The 14,580-nt window shown below is 44.7% G+C and overlaps 1 protein-coding gene across 1 annotated transcript; it reads left to right on the top strand.

The window, feature by feature from the left end:
- Window positions 1-7,383: 7,383 nt before the first annotated feature.
- Window positions 7,384-14,300, top strand: NR0B1 (nuclear receptor subfamily 0 group B member 1). The gene is made up of 2 exons (XM_010599736.3): window positions 7,384-8,563; window positions 12,464-14,300. The coding sequence occupies exons 1-2, from the start codon at window positions 7,384-7,386 to the stop codon at window positions 12,706-12,708; spliced, it is 1,425 nt and encodes a 474-aa protein (XP_010598038.3). The 3' UTR covers window positions 12,709-14,300.
- Window positions 14,301-14,580: the final 280 nt, after the last annotated feature.

Raw genomic sequence — 14,580 nt, 5'->3', positions numbered from 1 at the left:
CGCGGCTTCAGCAACGCTATGGTGCAGATCCTGTGGCTGCAAGGCTTCCCCAACTACGGGGCCCACAACCTGCTTGATGGCACCGAGCTGCAGCAAGGCGTTAAAGACCATTCCAACTGGTCCACTATCCCGCAGGTGTTCCTCAGTGGTGAGTTTGTGGGCGGCTACGACATTCTTCCCAGATGCATGAGAACAGGGCCTAGCCGAAGAGCTGAAAAAGCTAGGGATCCGCTCTGTCCTCTTAGATGCAAAGACCAAGGATCAGAGGGAGGAGGACGCAGGTCCTCACCAGGCACAACGCTCCGCTCTCGGGAGAGGAAGCTGTGGGTGTCGAAAACGCACCGCCAGCCAAGCCTTACCAATCCTGGTTCTCATTATGAAGATGCAGCGGATTAGACTGCTCTTCAGGTGTGTAAGCAGTCAGCGATTTCAGTTTGTTTGGTGTTTGAGCTAAGACTGTCTTATTGTGAACATAATTATAACCACTGCACTGTAACGATTCAATGTTGTATTATGATACTTCTATAAACAAACTCTGTTCTTAGGTTGTCATTTAATCTCTACCTGGTTATGGAGTAAAATGTGGAGCTTTTGAATCATCATTATTATTCATGACTCCTCAGCCAGTGTCAGTCTGCAAAGATAATGTTGTTCTTAGGTGCTGTCGAATTGGCTATGACTCATATCCACCCTATAGGACAGAGTAGAACTGCCCCATAGTGTTTCCAAGGCTGTAATCGCTACAGAAGCAGACTGCCACATGGTTCTCCTGCCGGAAGCTACTGGTGGGTTCCAACCCCCGACCTTTTGGTTAGCAGCTGGGCGCTTAACCATTGCACCACCAGGGCTCCTTAAAGTCATTTCCTAGTAAAGATATGACAACAGTCCCAGAGCCTGATACACGGCTAGTACAGAAAATTACCATCACCATTAGAAGACATAGCTACGTGGACCAACAGAGCAACAATTTTTAAAAAATGACCAGTCAAATCAATCTAATAACTTGTCAACCAATGGAACAACCATTTTTAAGCCTGCAAGTCAATAGTATTTAATAATTAGACAATTTGATCAACACCAGGTATTGGGATGGATTAAAAATTGGTACACTGAGTAAAATAAATAGATTTGGTAAGTTGATTTCCTTGAACAGAGTAGTTGTTTGACACACTTGGAAAGCTGGTTTTAGAGCATTTCAGGATTACGAAGAGTATGAGAGTCATAATCCCAGCTCAGCAACTATGTGATTCCTAAAGCAGCTGATTGCCTTCTTTGTAGCTCATCTGAAGGGAATAAAAATGATTTGATCTTCTTCAAAGGTTTCATGAGTCAGCAGCTAAAGTCTATTAATTCTTCCATAAATATAGCTTTAAACATTCTGGGTGTTAAAATGGAAAGGAGTAAGGCCACCTCTTGGGGGTTTATCAGCCACTATTCTTCTACAATAGTGTTTATCCAATATTTGCCTTGAAAAGTAAGGGAAAACCTATCGTTAATTCCTGTCTACTGAAGGAACTGAATTCTGAGGCAGTTCAGCTCTTTTAAGCCCAGATTGAAAACTCATATCATGTTTCAGACCATCGTGGCTTCCCAGGTCAAGAGCAGCTGACTGTGCAAAGGTCAGTTTTACAATTTTACCTGGCTTTATCCCCACCTGTACTTGACTCCTACAGCCTTCAGTGAAAACTGCCATTACTTTGAAGTTGAAGGTTGCATTCAGGCAGGCACAGTGGCTTTGCTCCCTCCCTGAGTTGGAAGAGATAATGAATTCTGCAGAGCAGGTGTCCAACTGACCAAGGTCATCCCACAATGAGTCAGTGTAAATATCCAAATTGCAGTTGTAGACAAACTCAGCACGACACGTGCAGTTGATGAGTGTCCTTTTGTCTAACTGTCACAGTGGTTTGAGGACATAGAACAAATCAAATGAAGAAGGCTGTGCCTGCCTTAGAAGGTTATGTCTTCGCTAATGCTGTTGCAACCATCAGGCTGGCATTACTTGGTGCAAATCGCTGCACTGGTGAGTTTGGGTGATTTTGTTCCTCAGGAGCTATTTGTTCAGGAATAAAAAATGGAAAGTGAAAAGATGAAGTCAGTTTTCCCCTGACGTTTCCAAGGATGAATACTCATGAAGGACAAGCGGGCAATCTCTCCTTAGACGCAGTCAATCCAAAGAACCTAGAAGGTCCTTCGGAGTTGTGAATAGAGCATCACAACTTCAAGAAAAGCACAAGTAAGAAAATCAGAAGATTCTGCTCCTGGAAAAGAACAATAATTATATCCAATATATTATAAGTTCATGGTTTTCAGCACTGCACTTTAGTTTCAATTCCAGACACTGCCCGAAAGTCAAAGGCATCAAAAATGTGTGAAGTGTGAATGATTGAATTAAAGTCACAAAAATGGGTTTAAGTTACTTGTTGCTGTTAAGTGCCATTGTGTCAGTTCCAACTCACAGCAACCCTATGTACAACAGAACGAAACACTGCCCAGTTCTGTGCCATCCTCACAATCATTGCTCTGTTTGAGCCCATTGTTGCAGCCACTGTGTCAATCCATCTCATTGAGGATCTTCCTCTTTTCCATTGACACTCCATTTTACCAAGCATGATGTCCTTCTCCAGAGACTGGTTCCTCCTGCTAACATGTCCAAAGTATGTGAGATGAAGTCTCCCCATCCTTGTTACTAAGGAGCATTCTCACTGTACTTCTGATTTGTTCATTCTTCTGGCAGTCCGTGGTACATTCAACATTCTTCACCAACATCATAATTCAAAGGCACCAATTCTTCTTTGGTCTTCCTTATTCGTTGTCCAGCTTTTGCATACATATGAAGCGACTGAAAATACCATGTCTTTGGTCAGGCATTCCTTAGTCCTCAAAGTGACCCCTTTGCTTTTTAACATCTTAAAGAGGTCTCTTGCAGCAGATTTGCCCAACGCAACATGTCTTTTTAATTTCTTGACTGCCAATTCCATGGGCGTTGATTGTGGATCCAAGGAAAATGAAAGCCTTGACAACGTCAATCTTTTCTCCATTTATCATGTTGTTGTTTATTGCTCCAGTTGTGAAGATTTTTGTTTTCTTCATGTTGAGGTGCAATCCATACTGAAGGCTGTGGTCTTTGATCTTCATCTTTAAGTGCTTTAAGTCCTCTTCACTTTCAGCAAGCGAGGTTGTGTCATCTGCTTCACGCAGGTTGTTAATGAGTCTTCCTCCAATCCTGATGCCCCATTCTTCTTCATATAGTCCACCTTCTCAGATTATTTGCTCAGCATACAGATTGAATAGGTATGGTGAAAGGATACGACCCTGACGCACACCGTTCCTGACTTTAAACCATTCAGTATCCCCTTGTTCTGTTTGAACAACTGCCTCTTGATCTGTGTAAAGGTTCCTCATGAGCACAGTTGTTCTGGAATTCCCATTCTTCACAATGTTATCCATAATTTGTTATGATCCACACAGTCAGATGCCTTTGCATAGTCAATAAAACACAGGTAAACATCTTTCTGGTATTCTCTGCTTTCAGCCAAGATCCATCTGACATCAGCAATGATATCTCTCTTTCCACATCCTCTTCTGAATCCGGCTTGAATTTCCGGCAGTTCCCTGTCCATATACTGCTGCAATCGTTTTTGAATTATCTTCAGCAAAATTTACTTGTGTGTGATATTAATGATGTTGTTCAATAATTTCCACATTCTGTTGGATCACCTTTCTTTGGAATGGGCACAAATACGGACCTCTTCCAGTCAGTTGACCAGATAGCTGTCTTCCAAATTTCTCGACATAGATGAGTGAGTGCATCCAGTGTTGCATCTGTTTGTTGAAATATATCAATTGATATTCTATCAATTCTGGGAACCTTGTTTTTCACCAGTGCCTTCAATGTAGCTTGGACTTCTTTCAGTGTCATCAATGATCATACGCTACCTTCTGAAATGGTTGAACGTTGACCAAATCGTTTTGGTACAGTGACTCTGTGTATGCCTTCCATCTTCTTTTGATGCTTCCTGCATCATTCAATATTTTCCCCGTAGAATCAGTATTGCTACTCGAGGCTTAAATTTTTTCTTCGGTTCTTTCAGCTTGAGAAATGCCAAGTGTGTTCTCCCCTTTTGGTTTTCTAACTCCAGGTCTTTGCACATTTCATTATAATACTTTACTTTGTTTTCTTTAGCTGCCTTTTGAAATCTTCTGTTCAGGTCTTTCATCATTTCTTCCATTAAGTTACTTAGATATTTAAGTTACTAGGATATTTTAAATATAGTTGATGAGATGCAAAGAATATAGAAAGATCCTTGAAGGATGTAGGGCCACGGTGCATATATTAAAATTAGTTTATAGCATTTTTTTATTTCACAGATGAAAAGGCTCATGTTAAATGCTTTGCTCAATGTTACATCACTAAAAACTGTACCAGTGTTAACCCAATGTCTTGTTACTTTACCACTGTGCCTGTCACACACTGAGTGTCAAAATAGGCCTCCAGAAAGCTCTGAAACCAACAGAGCCTGCTAACTTCCACTCTCTCCAGGGTCAGTTTGGCAATGGCTGTGTGGCAATGCTTGCCGCCTATGTTGAGGGCAGGAGCTATATCCTCTCTCTCTAAAGGTACAATTGGCAAAAATATATATTCTTGAGCACCTACTGTGTGCCAGACATTGTTCTAGTTGCTGAAATACAGTGTAACATATCCCTGTGGTGAGAGACAATCAACAAGCGTCGAACAACTAAATAAATCAACCATGTCAGGTTCTGATAAGCGATAGAACAAAAATAAAACAAGTAGCATGGTAAAAAGTAACCACTAGTGGTTACTGAGGAAACCCTGGTGGCGTGGTGGCTAAGAGACTAACTAAAGGGTCGGCAGTTCAAATCCACCAGGCGTCCTTGGAAACTCTATGAGGGCAGTTCTACTCTGTCCTATAGGGTTGCTATGAGTCGGAATCGACTTGACAGCAACAGGTTTGTTTTTTTTTTTTTTTGGCGACTGGCTACTGAAGGTGAGGAATGATGTAGGCAAAGGTTTTTCAGCTAGACTGGTCAGTAGATTCATAAGGAAGATTGCTAAAACAGCTATAAAGAATACCTAAAATAGCTGGAATGGCAAATAATGAAACAGAAATGAAATAGCATTGTCAATACATGTTACAGCTGTGGACCAAGTGACCTATCCAGTGTTTATAGTCTGGGCCAAGAATTGTGCACATGCAGAAAAAGTAGATAGCTTCTGGGTAGTGGTGATGAGGGGTGAAGGTGGACTTCCATAGGAGAAAGAGAATAATGGTGGTGCTGGCCCATTATTACCTCCTTACTCTGAAGTTATCTCACAATATCTTCTAAAAAGGCCAAAAAACATTTGATACATCCAACACTGTGTACCAAGCATTCTTCTAAACACTTTACATGAATTAACTCATGTGTGGTGACTATTGTCCACGTTTTACAAGTGAGAAACTAAGGCACAGAGGGCTTAAGTAACTTTCCTGTGATAGGCTGAATAACAGCCTCCAAAAGACGCCCATATCGTAATCCTCAGAATTTATGAATTGTGGTATTTTACATGGTAAAAGGGACTTTGTAGATGTGATCACATTAAAGATCTTGAGATGGGTGATTATCCTGGATTAACTGGGTTTGCCCAAGGTAGTTACAAAGACCTTTAGAAGAGTCAGAGGAGATATGACAGAAGCAGAAGTTGGAATCATGTGGCCTGGAGCGAAGGAAGTGGGCAGGCTCTGGAAGCTGGAAAAGAAAGAAACAGATTGTCCCCTAGCGCCTCCAGAGGGGACACCACCTTGATTTTAGCCCAGTGAAACTGATTTCCGACTTCTGACCTCCAGGACTGTAACATGCATTTGTGTTGTCTTAAGCCACTAAATTTGTGATAATTTGTTACAGCAACAGATGAAACTAACACACTGCCCAAGATGAAAGCATGAGGGCCAGGATTAAAATCAAGGTAACCTGGTGCCCTTGCCAGAGATTTAAGCGCTGTGCAATAGAGCCTCTCACAGGCAGAACAGAATTTCAGGTTGAATGCAAAATAGGGGTCTTCTGACTCCTGGGTTTTCCTCTTATGCTCAGAACCCCAGGTCCCAGAGAAACTAAAAGAAAGGGGATCCTACCCTGGCTTCCAATCCCCTTCCCTGCTCCACATCTTCAGCCTTGAACCCAAGAGAGCACTATCGTAAACCTCTAATTTTAGAGATAAGGAATTCGAGGACCAGAGGGTTATGACTTTGAGGTTACCCAGCTGTTTGATGAAACAACCAGCTGGTTGCACAAGAGGCAGGTGGTGGAATGGGGTGACCCACTGAGCTCAATGCCTGTCTGGGATTCGGGGAAGGAGACTATGTGGCAAGTGAGGACAATGGATTTGGGCTTCCTAATATTTGTATTTCTCATTATTTGCTTAGGAAGGGTCAGAGGCAAAGAAACGTTAATTACACATCTACCTAATGGAATACTTCTAAGAGGATCCAAGAGCGAATGTAACAGCATTCCAGCCCCTGTGATTATCAGGGAGCCCTGGTGGTGCAGTGGTTAAGAGCTATGGCTGCTAACCAAAAGGTTGGCAGTTTGAATCTACCAGCTGCTCCTTGGAAACCCTATAGGGCAGTTCTACTCTGTCCCATAGAATCCCTCTGAGTTGTAATCACCTCAACGGCAATGGGTATTTTTTTGGACATAGGACATAGTGGATGCCCATAAATACTGACTGAATTAAGCTGAAACCTTACGATAGCATCTTTAGACCAGTGTTTAAAGTGCCTGAAAAACCCCCGGGGATCTTGTTAAGATGCCGAAGTTCTGTTTCAGGCCAGAGTTTGGGCATTTCTAACGAGTTCCCAGATGACGCTGATCCTGATGGTCTGTATTTTCCAAGGTGCCAGAAAATGAAACCTCCCTATCCACGTACAAAATATAAGTCACACTAAGTGTGATCATTGATGAAAGTTTATAAAGATGGCATAGAGTTAGATTCCCCCCTTTTTAGGTACCCCTGCCCTCCCAATAAAGGAGCAAATCAGATGCTAGGGTACAATAGAAAGAGTTGGAATTGTGCCCCAACTCCCTTCTCCTGTCGCTCTGCTCCAGTCTTCCAAAGGCAGGGACGCGAATCATGAAAGGAAGGAGGGAAGTAAGTGTCCGGGAGTTCTGTCTACGTTCTCTCCATTCCCAGCCGTTAAAGAGCATCTGCCCCTTTGGAAGCGCCGAGGTCACGGGTTTCCACACTGTAGCGCCGCGCCGCGCCGCGCCCCCTTCTGCTCCCTTTGCCCGGGCGGAGGCAGCCGACGCGCGTGCGTGCGCGCTCGGTATAAATAAGTCCCAGGCGGCAGCCACTGGGCAGAGCGGATGCGGGCGTCGCGGACCATGGCGGGTGAGGACCACCAGTGGCAGGGCAGCATTCTCTACAACATGCTCATGAGCGCGAAGCAAACTCGCGCGGCTCCGGAGGCGCCCCAGGCGCAGCTACAGGGCCAGTGCTGGGGCTGCTCCTGCGGCGCGGGGCAGCAGGGGGGCAGAGAGGGGTTGCTGGGCGGGCGGGCCGTGGCGCTCACGTACCGCTGCTGCTTCTGCGGTGACGACCACCCGCGCCAGGGCAGCATCCTCTACAACATGCTCACGAGCGCAAAACAAGTGCATGCGGCTCCCGAGGCGCCCGAGGCTCCACTGAGGGGTCCGTGCTGGGGCTGCTCGTGCGGCACCGAGCCGCCGGTGGGCAGAGAGGGGCTCCTGGGCGGGCAGGCTGTGACGCTCCTGTACCGCTGCTGCTTCTGCGGTGAAGACCACCCGCGCCAGGGCAGCATCCTCTACAACATGCTCACGAGCGCAAAGCAAACGCACGTGGCTCCGGTGGCGCCCGAGGCGCTGCAGGGGGCCCCGTGGTGGGGCCGCCCCTACGGCGCACAGAGGCCGGGGGGCCGAGAGGGGCTGCCGGACGGGCGGGCCATGGAGCTCCTGTACCGCTACTGCTTCTGCGGTGTCGACCACCCGCACCAGGGCAGCAAGCTCTACCACCTGCCCACGAGTGCGAAGCAAACGCACGCGGCTCTGGAGGCGCCCGCACCTCTGCCGGGGACCCCATGGTGGGGCTCCTGGTGTGGCGCGCAGCGGCCTGTGGCCCTCAAGAGCCCCCAGTTGGTCTGCGAAGCGGCCTCGGCTGGCCTGTTGAAAACGCTGCGCTTCGTTAAGTATTTGCCCTGCTTCCAGGTGCTGCCCCTGGACCAGCAGCTGGTGCTGGTGCGCAGCTGCTGGGCGCCACTGCTCCTGCTGGAGCTGGCCCAGGACCGCATGCACTTGGAGACGGTGGAGACCTCCGAGCCTAGTATGCTGCAGAGGATGCTCACCACCAGGCGGCGGGAGATCGCGGGCTACGTGGCACCACCCCTGCCCACGGCGCAGCCAGTGTTGGCACCGCCGCCGGAGACCGGGCAGCTGCCGTCGGTCGCGGAGGTCCAAGCCATCAAGGGCTTCCTTGCCAAGTGCTGGAGCCTGAATATCAGTACCAAGGAGTACGCCTACCTCAAGGGGACCGTGCTTTTTAACCCTGGTAAGGGCGCCGGCCTCAGGCATTGGCTTCTCTTTCAGAACAGACTCGGGCAGTGCCTACCCAGGGGCTCAGGCACTAACAGGTTTTCAGGGGTAAGGGGAGTGTTGGGGCGCAGGTGAAGAACCAGGACTAATTCAGCAGAGTTGTGTGGGGAGGGAGCTGCAGTAGGAACCACTCCTCGTGGGCGGGTTGCTGCCAAAAACTCAGCCGGTGGCGGGGGGGGGGGGGGGGGCGGGGGTTGTACTTAGCTCTTTACACTGGTTACTAGAGAAAAGTTACTGCGTTCAAGGGGTATGGCTGTTCTTTCCGTAGTTTTCTTTTAAAGCCAGAAGCATAGCTTTAAAAAAGTTGTGCTCACTGCAAGTTGTGCAACATCTCTTTCCGAGACTCAGTTCTGATATTTGCTAAAATCTCTTTGTTGGAGGAAAACTATAAATAATGGCAAGAAAGGAAGCTTTAGTTAAGGACCTATAGAGAGACTACCCCCTAGGGACACTGTCAGACAGGACACTAACCTTAGTGTTTCAGGAGTCTGCCTCCAAATGGTCATTTTAATGGTAAAAGCAACCAGGCTATCCCAACCTCCAAGTCGGTTAGTGTCAGACTAGCAAAGCAGAAGGAAAGAGACACAGTAGTGGCTGAGCACTGTATTTTAGAGTTTGAAGAGATCCTAGAGACCTCCAGATCAACCGTGCCCTCCACCCTCCACCCCGTTTTCCACATTAGATAGCCAAGTCCCAAAGACCAAAACAAATGGCTGGTGAGTTGTGGAGCTCTCCTGTCTCCTGGGACCGGTGGGATGCCTGCTGCACCACACTTACGGGTTGTCTGGTGTGCTGGACATTTGCCCCCCCCCATGCCACCAAATTGTGGGAGAACATCTAGAGGATCCCTGGTCTTGGGTATGTCCTACTACTAGAGTTGTCTTCAACTAGCATCCTTGTAAAAGGATCACAAGGGAGAAGGAAGTTTCCAGGCAACTTGAGTTGGGATAGTTCTTATAATGTTCCCCTCATCCCTCTTTTTCTTGGTCATGTCCCTGCTTCCTGCTGAGCATTTTTGGAACGAGCCTGGAGCACTATTTGGCGGGATAATAATTCATTCAGACCTCACGTTTTAGGACCTAGAGACCTCAGCTCCAGCTTGTGACAATTGTAGGCTACCCTTTCACTTGTCTCATTGTTTTCCAAACTTGCCTGTGCATGAGAAGCACTTGGGAGGCTTGTTAGAAGTTTCTCCAGGTCCCTCCTCTAGAGATTCAGATTCATTAGCTCTGGTCCAAGATCTGCAAATCTGAGTTCATAATAACTGCCCAGGGTGATTCTTACGATCTTTTGGAAAACAGTGTTTGGTTGCTCCTTCAGTTCAGCCAGTGTTATTAAATGTCTATTAGTCACCTTCTTCTCTTGGCATAGGAAAGCGAGACAGGGGCTCGGCTTCCGGAAGTTTACATTCCAATAGCTCTTGGCATAGGAAAGCGAGACAGGGGCTCGGCTTCCGGAAGTTTACATTCCAATAGCTCTTGGCATAGGAAAGCAGGACAGGGGCTCGACTTCCAGAAATTTACATTCCAATAGCTCTTGGCATAGGAAAGCGAGACAGGGGCTCGGCTTCCAGCAGTTTACATTCCAATAGAGACAGGGGCTCGGCTTCCAGAAGTTTACATTCCAATAGTTTCCCTTTTTTCCGGGACCCTGTTTTGCATACTTTGGTCACCTCACCCCTCCCACAGCACTTACCACCCACACGCATATGCAACACACACTTCCTTTTTCTTTGTCTGCTTTCCAGAGTCCTCAATAGTTGAACCACCAAAGCTGAGTGTTTTAATGCAAATGTACCTGCTTTGGGAGAAAAGTCATGCCTGTTAAAGTCCGTGGCCTCCTGTGCTATCTGTCCTTTCTGTATTCCCTGATCATTATGTTTAAACCTACTTTCTTTTTTTTTAAACAATGGAGTCCATCTGTCTGTCCTTTCTCTTTCCTGACTTTACATTGAAGGCAAGGCCGCTTTCAGGAGAACACTTTCTGGGGAGTGAAGAAGGGGGGTGGTGTGAAAGCAGAGAAAAGTAATGCGGCATCCACCAGATGAAGTTGGAGCGACCATGGATCTAGACCTAGAGGAGCTTCAGACTACTTGAGGAATTTTAGGCAAACCTCTTCTTACTTTCATGGATGAGATTCAAACACGATGAGATCGGGTCTGGAGTCTGGATATTGAGCTGTAGGCAGTAGGAGGTAGTCATGCTTGGACGGGGTGGTAATCAGAGTGGGAATATGGATTAGAAGTGTTGCTTTATTTTGTTCTCATTTCATTTACCAAATCTGCTGTTTGCCTGTAATAGGAGTGACTCTCACTGATTGATATTATTATCGTTTCAAGAACAGTGACTGGTTCTGCTACTCTGTGATGATTGATACAGGGCTCTTAATATACTTTTCTGTTGGATTTCCTGAGGAAAAGGGGAAGGAAAATTATTGAAAAATCATCATTGAAACAGAAAGATATGATGGGTAATTATTTAAATACAAGTTAAAGACCTTTACAACAACATTATCATGGGGGAATAAAGAACTTTTAAAATAAGCCCCTTCTTACCACATTCTTCATAAAACTTACATGCGCTTCATCTTTCTGATATTTCATTCAATTTCACTTAGCCATCACACTCTACAGCCAGAGGATAATGCATTTTCTCTAGGGAAAGTTACTTTTGAACCCTGTTTCCATCAGATGATGTTTTCATGTTTACTTATTAACCTTTTAATGGCTGTAAGATAGTGCTTACAAAGATCTCTTACTTTAAAATAATGTATTTAAAAAGAGCCTTTTAGAATGCTCACCACAATCACTCTGTCTTTCGTTAACCTTCCCCAAGACATCATGCAACAGCGAGCTAAGTGTCCAGGTATCTTTTAAATGATTATGGGCCTCTAGATTGAAATAGGAGCCCCGGTGGCACAGTGGTTAAAGCAATCTGGCTGCTAACCAAAAGGTCGGCAGTTCAAATCCACCAGCCACTCTTGGGAAACCCTATGGGACAGTTATGGGGTCACTATGAGTCGGAATCAAAATAAGCCTACAGACAAATAATTAAAATGAGATCCGTGTGTTACAGTTTGTGGCTGTGAAGTTTACCACCATCAGCTAGATAATCGTTATATATATATAAAGAAATTCAAGGAAGGATGATAAAATATTCATGATCTGGCAAAACTTTTTGTCAGCACACAATGGCCTGTTTCATGTAAGTAAAAGGTAAAGTGCTTACGTCTTGAAATAATATTAATTTCTTCATATTTGCATAGATAGTGAACTGGAGCAATGATTCCTTAAACTATAAGGCATCTAATAGTATATTAGGCAGTAAGTATTAGGCATTCAATATTATATTAGGTGGAAACCCTGGTAGCATAGTGGTTAAGAGCTACGGCTGCTAACCAAAAGGTCAGCAGCTCGAATCCACCAGGCGCTCCTTGGAAACCGTATGGGGCAGTTCTACTCTGTCCTATAGGGTCACTATGAGTCAAAATCAACTCAACAGCAGTGGGGTTTTTTTGTTAGGCATTAAATATTATTATTATTTAATTAATACTAAATTAAGTGCACATTTGTTGGCTCACTGCCAGTGTTTTTTAAGTGAGCGTATACAAACATAAAACCAAAAAAAAAAAAAAAATCAGCTGCTATGGAGTTGATTCCGACTCATAGCAACCCCATATGCATCAGAGAATAATTACATGATGTTTCATTCTTGAAAGCGTTGCTTCTGAACACTTGGAATCGGTTTGGCATTTTCTCCTTGCTCTAGAAAACCCTTTCAACCAGAAAGCGTGAGCTCGTGAGCCCTTTGTAAACAGAGTTTTTTTCTCCTTTTTTCCCCCCCCCTTTTTTTTTTAGACCTGCCAGGCCTGCATTGTGTGAAGTACATCCAGGGACTTCGATGGGGAACTCAGCAGATACTCAACGAACACATCAGGATGACGCACAGAGGGCACCAGGCCAGATTCGCGGAACTGAGTTGTGCCCTCTCCCTGCTGAGATTCATCAATGCCAATGTTGTTGCTGAACTGTTCTTCAGGCCAATCATTGGCACAGTGAGCATGGATGATATGATGCTGGAAATGCTCTGTGCGAAGCTATGAAGTTCACCGTGAAGGATAAGGTGCTGAGGGCAGAAGAGTACAAAATATTGTACAATAAACTTTCCTACTCTTTTTACATGCATAGTATTTTTGTATTCAATTAAAGAAAAAACTGTAGTTACAGACAATTAAAAAATCCTCTGTTCCATACTGTTTCCTTGTGAAGGAAAATATTTGCAAACAGGTCCATACCTCTGTACATGTTTACAGGAACAGCAGGGCGCTACACTAATAAGCTATGCTTACAAGTTTGTTGACTCTCTGATGGTCCCTGGGTGATGCAGTTTGCTGTCAGCTACTAACCTAAAGGTTGGCAGTCTGAACCTACCCAGTGGTACCACGGAAGAAAGGCCTGGCAATCTGCTTCCATAAAGATTACAGTCAAGAAAACTATGGAGCAGTTCTATTCTGTAACACACTGGGTCACCATGAGTCAGAATTGACTTGATGGCAAAGGATTTTTTTTAATATATTGCCTCTCTATTGGATCTGCTAATATAAATCCGTAACATGAAGTTATAATGCATTTTAATGTGTTAACCATTACCTTGATTGAAAGGAGTTTTGTCAGAGCTTAAGTAAGACTTTAAAAATTATTAAAAAGCTAATATAAACGAAAATTAAGTTATCTTTGTAGGTAGCATCATGACCTTTAATATTACAATAGGCCAGTGTCAGTAGGGGAGGGATTTGTTCTATGTTCATTTCCACTTCCGTTAGTTGTGTGGAAGAAAGTATCTACACCCAAGTGGTGTCAGATGGCAATCTGTGATCATAAAGGCAATCAATGATCAATGAAGTATGAGATTTTTCAGAGTTTTGGGAATTTTTCTGTACACGGCTATGGATTTGAAATAGAGAAAATTCAGCAAGAAACTTACATTCTGTAAACCACTGATCGCAATCAAGTCAGTTCTGACTCGTGGCAACCCCGTGTGTGTCAGAGTAGAGCTGTGCCCCATAGGGTTTTCAATGGCTGAGTTTTCAAAAGTAGATTGCCAGGCCTTCCTTCCAAGGTGCTTCTGGGTGGACTCGAACCTCCATCCTTTTTGTTAGCAGCCAAGTGCATTAACCACGCCACCCAGGGACTCCTGCGTTTTATAAGGAGGGTTTATAGTCCCAGAAACCTCAATATTATTATAAACCCCTAGTTATAGCTCACCTTTTAGATACATTACACATGTAACTGTCACATTGAACAAACATGGCATGAAATCATAAAGCAACATTATTGTTGGCTCCTGCTGCCCCTTCAAATGTAGCCTGTAGAACTAGTTCTTCCTTGTCCCTGGACAGTTTGGAAGTCACTGCATGTCCATTCACTTTTGGGTAATAAATTGCTCATTAGTAATTAAATACATCTAGTCCATTGCAAGGGCTCTTAAACATGTTTTGTGTGCCATGGACCTCTTTGTCAGTCTGGTGAATTCTATGGACATGTCAGAATCAAGCTCTCAAAATAATGCAGAAATGAGATACTTAGGATTACAGAGAAAATGAGTTATGTTGAAGTACAATATTAAAAATATTTTTAAATGTATGATGATATATGTTCTTTAATTAACACATTAAATAACAAAAAATATCTAGTGGCAGGTTTAATACCTGCCAAAATTTCAGAGCTGTGATAAATGAAATTTCAAGTTATCTGCAACATCTACGATGTGACCAGAAAATATCTGAGATTTCCAATAGCGACTGCATCGGGGGTTCCCAGGTCACCGCCACATGCAGAGATTTGCTAGAAGGTCACGTGGGACTCAGCACATAGCTGTACTCACAGCTTAGGTTTATTACAGTGACATGACAGTAAGAACATGCAGCTGGATCAAAAGGAGGGGAAAGACATAGGTGGAGTCTGGAGATACTGGC

This window comes from Loxodonta africana, chromosome X, assembly GCF_030014295.1.
Source record: "Loxodonta africana isolate mLoxAfr1 chromosome X, mLoxAfr1.hap2, whole genome shotgun sequence".
Lineage (NCBI taxonomy): Eukaryota > Metazoa > Chordata > Mammalia > Proboscidea > Elephantidae > Loxodonta > Loxodonta africana.
This window is presented reverse-complemented; position numbering and strand designations above follow the sequence as displayed.

Bases quoted from the DNA above. Each gene is read 5' to 3' on its own strand.
- NR0B1 (XM_010599736.3), top strand. From the start codon at position 7,384: ATGGCGGGTGAGGACCACCAGTGGCAGGGCAGCATTCTCTACAACATG. The intron at 8,564-12,463 runs GTAAGGGCGCCG...TTTTTTTTTTAG, and splicing joins GACCGTGCTTTTTAACCCTG to ACCTGCCAGGCCTGCATTGT.